The following is a 12,284-nucleotide window of genomic DNA, read 5'->3' as shown; positions in this document are numbered from 1 at the left end:
TGTGCTGGGTGTGCATACACCCACGTGGAATACATGGCTACCTCGACTCAAAGAAAAAACTAAAATTTCCTGGGGGGTTTTAAAAAGATTTTATGGGAATTTTAATACTCTGTACTTATATTTTCTAGGGTGAAAACATTAACAATAGCATGAATAGCAGCAACCTCTGTCAATTGGGGGTTAATGATTTCACAGAGCAAAACAGACCGTTTTAAAAGAGTGATCTACAGCTGTTCTTTTCACATTTCGTAAACCATTAATGAACATAAAACAGTTTCTCTTGAACTGAAAATAAAGCCACCCTGACAGACTTTGGTTAGTGAGACCATGTTTTTAATTATTTAGTGGCTGTTTCAGGCGGTTTTCAGATATGCTGCCTTGTTTCTGCTTTAGTGAAGCCGTTTTCCCTCTAGCTGCCATAGTACTCCTAGAAACCACAAAACCACTTCTTTGGAGGAGAGCTGAAGGATGTGGATTCATCAGAGAGCTCCTCTGCAGCTACTTCTTGCATGATGTCATTGCTTAGACTTGCATTCAAAATGTCTCCGGCTACACTGCAGGGCTCAATCCATATGATAACACTATACTTAAGAGGAAACTCCTGGTTTTAATTTAACTCCAGAAAAATGTTTAATGGCTCAGACATTAAGTATCAGAAAGCATTGACATGAGAATCTGAAGGGAAGAATGATTGTTTTAAGTTTGTACATCTTAGTTAAAAATAGATTTCTAATTAATCATGTTACACTCCCCCACCCCCCAAGTACAGTGTTTGATTTATTATAGTGTTTGGTGGATCATTATCTTTATTTTTGTAGACAGTTTTGTATGTGGTAATTGTTAAAATTACATTAAAAACCTGTACAACTTAATTAAAATGTATATTATTAATGAAAGAAAAGGAGTACTTGTGGCACCTTAGAGACTAACCAATTTATCTAAGGTGCCACAAGTACTCCTTTTCTTTTTGCAAATACAGACTAACACGGCTGTTCCTCTGAAACCTGTCATTATTAATGAAATAATAGATATTTGTCTTCAACATAAAATCAACCGCTGTGAGTGATATTAAAATCAAATGCATATTTAGGCTTGGAAGAATTCTATTTTTATTTCCATTCATAAGTGGGACAGATAATACCAATGTTTATTTTTAAGCAGTTTTTTTATTTTAATCTATTTAAATTTTCACAGTTTGGGAAATTATGGGTGTGGGCAAACAATTATTTAATGAGAGTAGACACAGATTCAGAAAGATAAAGCTTTATAAACTTCTAAAACAAATTGTCAGCATCACATCAAAATACAAAAGTAAATATCCTTACACCCAGTTTTTAATATGCATTCACTAGTACATTTGTAATAAGCCTAATTCAAAAATCTAAATACTAAGATTTTGACTTTAATAAAAGTGGCTTTTTTCCTACTTTGCCTATCTGAAAATTTTCATAATTATACATGAACATATTTTTGTCAGTCTGTGTGTGTATGATGAAATTGGCATTTACTGATAATTACCAGTAAAAATGTAATCCTTTCAAGCCTATGCATATTCAGTCATTGCATTTTGGATTTAAACACCTTATGAGATGTTGAAGGGTGTTTTGTTTTGTTTTTTACTTTTGGGGTTATGGGGGACAGAAAATATTTAATGGCTCAGTAGTTTACTATGTATTGTGGAACCACAGATTGTGGCTACTTAAGACACAGTACTGCGATAGAGAAGCATGCACTAGTTAGGATACCTTGAATAAATGCATTCTTGCCCGGTCACTGAACAAATTCCAGCACAGTTAATAAAGCAATACTAGGACTCTTACAGGCAGCTTTGTTACTCAGTGATGAAAAAGGACTTGTCTTCACTAGGGGAGTAAGCCGACCTAAGTTACACTACTCCAGCTACTGGTTGACGTAGCTTAGTTCGACTTACCCCGGTGTCTTCATGGCACTGAGTCGAGGGGAGACGCTCTCCAGTCGACTTCCCTTATTCTTCTCAGAGAGCTGGAGTACCAGGGTCAATCAGAGAGCACTCTGCTATCCATTTAGCGGGTCTTCACTAGACCCACTAAATTTATGGATGTGGAAAAAAGAGGATGTGGAAAAAGCTAATGTACTCAATGCTTTTTTTGCCTCTGTCTTCACGAACAAGGTCAGCTCCCAGACTGCTGCGCTGGGCATCACAAAATGGGGAAGAGATGGCCAGCCCTCTGTGGAGATAGAGGTGGTTAGGGACTATTTAGAAAAGCTGGACGTGCACAAGTCCATGGGGCCGGACGAGTTGCATCCGAGAGTGCTGAAGGAATTGGCGTCTGTGATTGCAGAGCCATTGGCCATTATCTTTGAAAACTCGTGGCGAACCGGGGAAGTCCCGGATGACTGGAAAAAGGCTAATGTAGTGCCAATCTTTAAAAAAGGGAAGAAGGAGGATCCTGGGAACTACAGGCCAGTCAGCCTCACCTCAGTCCCTGGAAAAATCATGGAGCAGGTCCTCAAAGAATCAATCCTGAAGCACTTGCAAGAGAGGAAGGTGATCAGGAACAGCCAGCATGGATTCACCAAGGGAAGGTCATGCCTGACTAATCTAATCGCCTTTTACGATGAGATTACTGGTTCTGTGGATGAAGGGAAAGCAGTGGATGTATTGTTTCTTGACTTTAGCAAAGCTTTTGACACGGTCTCCCACAGTATTCTTGTCAGCAAGTTAAGGAAGTATGGGCTGGATGAATGCACTATAAGGTGGGTAGAAAGCTGGCTAGATTGTCGGGCTCAACGGGTAGTGATCAATGGCTCCATGTCTAGTTGGCAGCCGGTATCAAGTGGAGTGCCCCAAGGGTCGGTCCTGGGGCCGGTTTTGTTCAATATCTTCATAAATGATCTGGAGGATGGTGTGGATTGCACTCTCAGCAAATTTGCGGATGATACTAAACTGGGAGGAGTGGTAGATACGCTGGAGGGGAGGGATAGGATACAGAAGGACCTAGACAAATTGGAGGATTGGGCCAAAAGAAATCTGATGAGGTTCAATAAGGATAAGTGCAGGGTCCTGCACTTAGGACGGAAGAACCCAATGCACAGCTACAGACTAGGGACCGAATGGCTAGGCAGCAGTTCTGCGGAAAAGGACCTAGGGGTGACAGTGGACGAGAAGCTGGATATGAGTCAGCAGTGTGCCCTTGTAGCCAAGAAGGCCAATGGCATTTTGGGATGTATAAGTAGGGGCATAGCGAGCAGATCAAGGGACGTGATCATTCCCCTCTATTCGACATTGGTGAGGCCTCATCTGGAGTACTGTGTCCAGTTTTGGGCCCCACACTACAAGAAGGATGTGGATAAATTGGAGAGAGTCCAGCGAAGGGCAACAAAAATTATTAGGGGTCTAGAACACATGACTTATGAGGAGAGGCTGAGGGAGCTGGGATTGTTTAGCCTGCAGAAGAGAAGAATGAGGGGGGATTTGATAGCTGCTTTCAACTACCTGAAAGGGGGTTCCAAAGAGGATGGCCCTAGACTGTTCTCAATGGTAGCAGATGACAGAACGAGGAGTAATGGTCTCAAGTTGCAGTTGGGGAGGTTTAGATTGGATATTAGGAAAAACTTTTTCACTAAGAGGGTGGTGAAACACTGGAATGCGTTACCTAGGGAGGTGGTAGAATGTCCTTCCTTAGAGGTTTTTAAGGTCAGGCTTGACAAAGCCCTGGCTGGGATGATTTAACTGGGAATTGGTCCTGCTTCGAGCAGGGGGTTGGACTAGATGACCTTCAGGGGTCCCTTCCAACCCTGATATTCTATGATTATCCCTGCTGCATCAATTGCAGTAGTGTCAATCTCCCCATAGTGGAGACCAGCCCACAACCTTTGTGGATAAGGGAAAGAAGAAAAGTCGGATGACAGTAAGATAGTCACTACCCCTTTTATCTTTGAAGTCTTGGGTTGAAATGTCATTTAGGACAAATGGGAAAGGTTCAGTGGTCTCACAGTGGGGCTCTTTTCAAACTCCCACACATTCTGGTATGGCTGACAGTTTTTGCTCATGACTGGAGTAACTGAGGGTGGTGCAGGTCAGGCTTCAGATGTACTGGTAAAATTGTAAGTGCAGAGCCAAATTCACCACTTACACTATTTATAGCCAATGACACCAGTCTCCACATTAACGGCCAGATTCTGGCACCCTTGTTTACATTGAATAGTACGTTACTCCTCTTAAAATGTCATTGACTTCAAAAGACAAGGGGGAGAGACTTAAGTAGCCTTGCATTCTGAAGGATTCCAGACCCCTGGGTAAAGGATCACTCAACCATCAATGAAATGTCGTCACCTCTGACCTGTAACATAGTTGCTGTTTCACAAGAGCTTATGGTAGCAAGTGGAGAATAAACACTACAGATGCGGAGGAAAATGGAACCTTTTTGTATTAGCTGGTCCAGTGCCAAGTGAAAAGATGGAACATTTTCTGATCAGCTCCAACGCTAACAATACTGCAAAATTGATTTTGAAACAAATGCAAAACCTGAGTGAACTATGCTAGGATAACATCTTCTGTAAGGTTTCTCCTGACATCAGGTTTTTTAGCAGAGTGTTTGTTTGGTTCCGGGATGAAGGTGACATTTCTTGTTATGAGTTTTAAAAATTATTATTATTTATTAAATAAAGTTAGAGAAAATATTCAGGTATTCAAAAGTTTACATGTTCCACCAAGTCTGATGTGTTTCACTCTATTTTTTCTAAGCTTTAGCTCTTATCCTGATATCCTGGGTTCTTTCACTTTCAGGGAATTTATCTGCTGTTTTGTTTTGATCCAAATAAATGCAGTTGAGCATATGACTGCAAGTAGCAAAGAACAATAAGGTCCATCTTTTTTGTTCCCTCTGCTCCTCTGATGGAGAAGTAGGGATTCCAGTGCAATTACACCGCACACACAATTACACATCATGATTGGAGTTAAACTGGTTAGAGCAGGATCAGTTATAGTACTAGTAGGTAAGGTTAAGGAAATAAAAAGTCTACTATAGAGACAGCCATTGCATTCGCTTCACACAACAGAGTGGGATTACTTTTCAAGAACAGAAGCTAGAGTTGGGCAGAATGCTGTAACTGAAAATGTATCCACTCTATAACCTCTAGTGAAATTGTGCCTGGAGGATCACACAGTGACTTTGCAGACCTATTCCTTTTCTCACCCCAGGAATGGCATTGCTTCTAATTGAAGAACGCAGTTTTGTGGGAACAATGTTGTTCTTCGGTACATCAAAATAAACTCATTCATCTTCAGATTCTTTAAGTCTGTTTCAACAGAACTTCAGGGCCTTCCTGATATTAAAAAAGTCATGCTACCTCAACTTTATCAGAGGAAAAGAGCACTGGGATGGGAGAATATTATATGTTTAAAGGAACACTTTACATGGATTGATAGGGAGGTTTACACAGAGTCCACAACACTAGAGAAAAGATCCTGGGTCTCACTATAACTGTGCTTGGGGCAGGCCAGAAGGAAAAATAGTGGCTTCAGATCACACTGATTCCTCCTGATCTTGGTTTGTCCTGGTGCTGGTCCAGTTCGCCGGTGAAACAAAGGAATTCAGGGCTGCTATAAATTACACTCAGCTGCCCACAAACCCAAGTAGTTGTTTCAGCAGCTGAAGATTGCTGGAGCACCCTGGTCATACCCCTATGCCAAGGGTCAGGAGCAGGGGTGAAGCAGAGTAGCCCCTAGGCAAGGGGAATCCTGAGGGGTCTGGTTAAGCAGGTTTCCTGACACCTTTGCATCACTGGAATAGAGCAGCTGGAGTACAGAGGAAGCCTAGATCTGTCTTCAAGGTAGGAGCAGTCTGTTTAACAGGAGACTTAATTCTGAATATGGGCCAGAAAAACTGTTTGGAAAGGGGTGCTGGCCTCTTATGTACCCCTTACTGGCTCCTGAGGTGTAGTAGACCTGACACCCTGCATGAGCTATGTCCTCACTGAAACCTTGATAGAAAAATCCAGGATTGAACTGTAAGGATGTTTTATAATCGTAAAGAATCTCTCTAACACCAGAAAGAAAAGGAGTACTTGTGGCACCTGAGACTAACCAATTTATTTGAGCATAAGCTTTCGTGAGCTACAGCTCACTTCATGACTTAGCCACTCCGATGAAGTGAGCTGTAGCTCACGAAAGCTTATGCTCAAATAAATTGGTTAGTCTCTAAGGTGCCACAAGTACTCCTTTTCTTTTTGAGAATACAGACTAATATGCCTGCTACTCTGAAATCTAACACCAGAAGTAGAATTACTTCAGACCCAGATCTGTAATATGAGAGAGATGTAGGTGACCTGTATTTTAAGGGTTTCAATCATTAGTGATATCTTCATTTTAGCAGTTAGGATTCCTTTGACATTCCCTGAACAAATGTATCTGCAAACATATCTGCAAATATTTGAAACTCAACACTACGCCCCCCCACAATTCTTTGGGAGCACAAACAAAAGTGTGCCATGGGACCTTCTTCTCATCACATCACAGATGCATAGTTCTGTGTATTATAAAACATGCAAGTACTTTTTTGTCCAAAGAAGAACTGTGGATGAATTATGACCTCTATACCTATGAGAAACACACTTATGTGAATGTTAAGGGTGGACAACCTTGACAATTTCCCTATAATATTACTTCAGTTTATAGCACACGCCTCCTTATAAATCAACTTCTAAAATCCTTGCCACTTCAATTACAGGTTTCGGTTGCTGAGTTGGATATGATTATGTGACAAGGGCAAAGCAAGAACGAACCAAGGGCAAAAGACAAAGTTAGCCTGGGAGAAACATTCACAGGGTGGTTCTGCAACAGAACAAAAAAATTCTCCCCTCTGAAATGATCTTTACCTGCTAATGTGAAGAGTAGACTTACCGCTGGGTTTTCTCATTGATGGTGTTAACTCCCTGAAGATCTGAAAGGGGCGTTCTTGGGCTTTTCCGGGTAATACCTATGGAAGCATATCAACAAGAGTTTTTACACCCCTCTCACAAGGAGAAAATTAGAGCAGCAACAGCTTTTTGTTGGCTGCAAATGAAAAAGAGCAATATGTATTTGTCATGGCACATGCTGGGTATACAAAGTAAGGGGTTTATGAAGGAGCCATGGCTGCTGAAATATCAACTGACTACTGACGTCTATCATGTTCTTTGACAAGGAGACATAACTTACTAGCAATTCTGCTCGCTCTAGTCTGCCTCTTCCCCCAGCATCCGCCAATACAACACGTGAACAATTTGTCAATGGTGTACTTTCCACTATTAGAAAGCAAGATGGGAGGAAAACTACCAATCAGTCACGATGGATATAAAGATACCAGTTTACCTGCTTCCTGTCAGTCAAAACACTTCAAAGCAGTAACATGAAAAATATAGAAATATAATAGTCAATCACTCCATCAAGAAGGGAATTGGTTGGGATAGAGAGAGAGAGAAATAGCTAGATTACTACAATTACCAATAATTGTTTCTTGTTGTATGCCACTGCTTCTTCCCCTTCCTAACAAATGAATATACACTGACATAGTAAGCAGTATGCTGTTGGGGGTAATCTTATCTTCTACCAAAATGGAATCCTCTGAAACTTATAGGTTCAATTTTCAAGACCTGATAAACGTGTGAGGAGAGTATGTTGTAACAGCTTTGTAGATTTTAATGGCAGATGGTTCAACTGTGTCTGCCCAAGAAGTGGAAATGTTTTGGGTGCAACGAAATTAACAGAAATAAAGGAAAGATATAACTGTTTGCAGGCAATGAAACATTGTTTGTATCCATCCAGCAACTGATATTTAGAGAATTTACAACCTTTTCATCTGATCATGAAAACAAGTAATTTCTTAGCTGTCTAAAATCTTGTGTGAACCAAGAAATTTTTTAGAATACACGTAACATCCAGCAAGTGTATATTCCTTTGCCCTGAATTCTCCAAAATGATGGGGAGGGGAATGGGAAACTCTAGGAAAAAAGAAAGTCTAAATTGTCTTTTGTAATAAAACATAGGAGGAAATGCAACACTACCTTCTCTTAAAAAAAAACCAAGAGTTAGTCTGGGGTCAGAGGAATGAAGTCTCATACTCCCTGGCTGGCTGAGATAACAATCATACTAAATATGTCCTCTTAAAAGGTGAGCATGTGGAAGGAATACTTCTCCTATGAGAGAGAGGGGGAAACTTGTTAAAACCTGTAGCAGCATACCACATTCGAGGCCAGTTAGGGAAGCCTGTATAGCTTTTACTTTGGGCTTTGCAAAAGAAACTACCTAAGTAACAAGCTCTGAGATCCTACCTCACAGATCCTGATGGAGCCAATACAGCTATGCTAAAAGAGTTCTGGGACCCTCAAGGGGCTCACTTGGAGGTTCTAATTAAAGCCAACCCATAGACATTTTAAAACGTACTGACGTGTAACAATGTCCTCCTGTAATCCTCTTGGAACACTTTTTTTTTTTTTAAACAATCCAAATCTGATTGTGAGTCTTTGAAGTCGATAGCTTCCAACGTTCCTCAAAACAGGTCACAACTGCCCTGGTGCACCCCACTCTCAGATATGTTCAGCCTCTCAGTTTGAGGCTGTCAGAATTGGCAAAGGGGGGACTTTGATGGAACAGATCCAGCCACTCTGGATGCATGCAAAACTGTCCTGCAGTTAGGTCTACAGGTTGAGAACAACCATCACCTCAGAAACTAATTTTTGTCTACTCCCAGAGTTTTCACAGAATCAAGTGAATAAAAGGAAAAAGGAGATGACACTGTCCCCAAATTCCTTCCTCATGCCCCACAAAACATATCATCTCTAATTCCTCTTGGATTGAATGTCTGGAAGAAAAAGCATGAGAGAGAGACCTTCTGGGACAAAAGAAAGTCCTATGATAAAATGAAGAGATCAGCTAGGTTGGCAGGGGTGGCAGGTTTGTATAATTTTTGGTGGTGCCCAGAATGGGTCCAAGTCCTGCCCTGCCCTGCATCCCCACCTGCCTTGTAGCCGATATATTTTTTTTGTAATGTAAAAATGGACTGGAAACAGTAAGCGTTTAACAGTTTCCCTATATTGCACAGTGTGTGTGTGTGTTTGTGTGTGGGGGGAAACGAGGGCTCTGGGGTGGGGCCGGGGATGAGGGGTTTGGGATGTGGGAGGGGCTCAGGGCTAGGGTAGGGGGTTGGGCTGTGGGGTGAGGCCAGGGACGAGGGGATCATGGTGCAGAAGGGTGCTCAGGGCTGGAGCAGAAGGTTGGGGTGCAGGGGGGGTGAAGGCTCTGGGGATGAGGAGTTTGGGTTAAGGCCAGCAAGGGAGCACAGCGTAGAGCTGCACGGCAGCCGCCCAGGGCGCAGGCAGGGGCACTCCGGGGGGGAGGCGTGAGGGTGGCAGGCGGGGCCGGGGGATGCTCCAGGGGAGCCGCACAGGGTGGCAGGCGGGGCCGGGGAGAGACCCAGCCCCGAACATTGGTGGAGCCAGGCCCCCAGCCCCTGAATTTGCTGGAGCACGGGGGCACCACCACATAACTCACTGCCCCTGTAGGGTGGTGCTGGTCAAAAGAAAAACTTCCACTTATAAACTGATGTACAGCCAAAGGGTCAGATCTGGGATGTTTGGGGGGCATTTTCAGGTTTCAGAAAGCTGCATATTGGCTTTCGTCAGATCTTCTCGAAAGAGGTTAATTCCTGTGAAGAAGAAAGCAGCCAACTTGATTTTTACATGTGGTTTGGTATTCCATCAAAGACACTGATGCTGTCAATGCCATTTACTGCACTGCAAATCAGGAACTATCACGTGATGTCTCCCAAAAGACAGGGAGTGAACTGGGTGGAGACTAAAAATGTGCAGATAACTTAGATACTGATTTAGGTCAGTGGCTACCTATTTGGGAATCTTCTCAGATCTATGTTCTGTGCCTGGGCACAAAACCAGAATGGGTAGCCAGTTTGCAAGCCCTCAGATAGCTAAATCAGCCCTCTTGTTAGTGCAGCTTATGTGTAACCCAAGGAAACACAACAATGTTCATAAGAAGGGCAAAGGGAGAACATGGATGGAAGTGTTAACTTTGATGACTCACCTGAAGAGAAACAAAGTGAGTGAGGTAATAGCCTTTTTGGACGAACTTCTGTGGGATAGTCAATCTCCAAAGCAGGGGGAAAACTGCAGGAAACTGGTTGATTGCTGCCCTCATCTGAAGTGTCAAACTGCTTCTTAGAAGAAGGGTCTGACTGAGCAGAAGAAGGGATGGGCTGTCCTCATTTTTGCTGTTTGACTCATCTCCTGAAGGACTCCTGAGGCCTGGGGAAGGTGTGCTGATAGCACAGGAATGGCCCAGATCTTTGAGCAGTTTGTATTCTACAAAATTGTCTTTTCATTGAGGCACATAGATTCTCAGTGACCCCAGGGTTGCTCTGGAGAGAGAAGTCCTTATGCTCACTGAAGAGCTTGGGTCCTTCAAAAGGGAGATCCTCCACCATGTTCTGTACTTCTCCTGGAAGACCCAAGGACTGGAGCCGGAATGCTGTCCTCATGACCACTGGTGTGACCATGGATTTGGAGGCTTTGTCAGCAGAATCTAGGGCAGGTTGGTGGGAGGTTTTTGGGACTAACTTGGTCTCTGTGATGATGGACTGAAACTTGGTCTTGTGAGAGATGTTCAGTTAAGTGTGTAAATGTTGAGTATGTGGTAAAGATGTATTTTGCCATCAAGGCCTTTTAATTTGCAATAAGAAATTGAAGAGCAGCTGATGAGTAGCTGTTTCTGCCCAATAAGTCCAGCCTCTTGGATTCCTTGTCTATTGAAGAGGGTCTAGATCAAGTCTGATGGCTCCTTTCATTGGCTGCACCCACCATTAAGGAATTAGAGATAGGATGGGAAAAAAAGTGGTCCATTCCCTTTGGCAGGATGTAGTACTTTTTATCAGATCTCTTACAGGGTGGGTGGCATTGTGGCCAGTGTTTGCCACAGTTTAAGCGCAGGGGATAGCAATGCCTCTCTACTGGGTAAAGCAATTTTTTCTTTTGGATTGATATTCAAACTGTCCACCAAAGAATGTTTGGTGTGACTCTTGGAGTTCCTCTAGTGGGATCTGGAGAAAGTTTATCAGCCTCTTCATGAGGTTCTGGAATGTCCTGAAATCATCAGCATAGGAGGGTGGTAGGCATTACTACCTCATCTGGAGATGAAGTGGACTTAACTGAAGGAGGTGAGATCTCCTCAAGTTGAGGTTCTGGCTCCTACTGTGCATTGCCCAGTACCGAAGAAGGGCAGAGTACTGGGGGACGAACAATTGGTGACATTGAATGGGACGATACCTGTAGTATCTTCTTGGTATCCTATAGAACTGGTCACCAAAATGGCCCCCGGGATCCCAATAATCACTCTGAGGAGGAGAACTGGGGAAGGGTCCACAATGATAGTGCTAGTCTCTGTGGTTCCCAGTAGGTTCTCTAGGGTCTGCCTCGTTAAAAAACTCATGGGAGCTTGATGGTATGGTACAGAAATGGATTCTCATACCGAGAACTCAGAGTCCAATAAATCGTCTTGGGAGCTAAGTTGAGATGCCCCAAGTAACATGGCTGGTGCTGCCACCTGAAGGCTTAGGCAGGTGTTGGCTTGCAGCTGTCTGGATGGTACCAGTGCAGAGGCTCTGATAAATCTCCTTAGCAATGGAGATTCAGGCTCATCCAAAATGATGAGATCCTCAGAAGACAAAAATCTGGAAGGAGCCAGAGGGCTCTTGTAGTCTATAGTCGAGGCTTGGGTTGGTACTGGAGGTGGAACTGTGGACTAGCGAGATGGAGACTACTGCAGTACTGAGTTGGATGCAGGGTCCTGTCTTACTTCAGAGCTAGGGTAAGAAACCTGTACTGAGGGATGTATGCCGTGAGGGATCAGGTGGTGCTGCTGCAGTAGGTGTTCTGGAAAAGGGCTTATCAATACAAGGCTCCTTACATGATACCAATGCCTCAGTACCAGACTCAGTTGGAGCCTCTACGGCAGTGCTACTCAAAGTGGTGGTCCAAGCCATCGGCTGCTGGTCTGCGCGCACATTGGAAAAAAAACTGCCATTCCCCCACATCAGATAGCTTGAGAAGCACTGGTCTATGGTACCCTTTAAGGGATGTGAGGTCTCCGGAGAGACCTTTTCATCGTTTCTCTGGTCGGGGAGGAATGCTTTCTTCTCTTTGATGCCTTTGTCTCCGTGGTGCAGATAATGCTGGACGGTGACTGAAGCAGCCTGTGATGTTGAGGCCGATGTACCGGTGGAGGGACAGGATGGGAAGTGGACCCTTCCAGAGCT

General features: G+C 43.4%; 1 protein-coding gene across 12 annotated transcripts in view; it reads right to left on the bottom strand.

The window, feature by feature from the left end:
* MYO9A (myosin IXA) overlaps positions 1 to 12,284 on the bottom strand; it is a 469,743-nt gene that overhangs the window by 73,927 nt on the left and 383,532 nt on the right. For all 12 annotated transcript variants that reach the window (XM_048865609.2, XM_048865604.2, XM_048865610.2 and 9 more), the window contains one exon: positions 6,884 to 6,959. In XM_048865609.2, coding sequence (XP_048721566.1) covers positions 6,884 to 6,959 — 76 coding nt within the window. The remainder of the gene's footprint in view (positions 1 to 6,883; positions 6,960 to 12,284) is intronic.

Source organism: Caretta caretta, chromosome 10, assembly GCF_965140235.1.
Source record: "Caretta caretta isolate rCarCar2 chromosome 10, rCarCar1.hap1, whole genome shotgun sequence".
In the NCBI taxonomy this organism is placed as follows: Eukaryota; Metazoa; Chordata; order Testudines; family Cheloniidae; genus Caretta; species Caretta caretta.
Note: the sequence above shows the minus strand (reverse complement) of the source record. Positions and strands in the feature narration are given on the sequence as shown.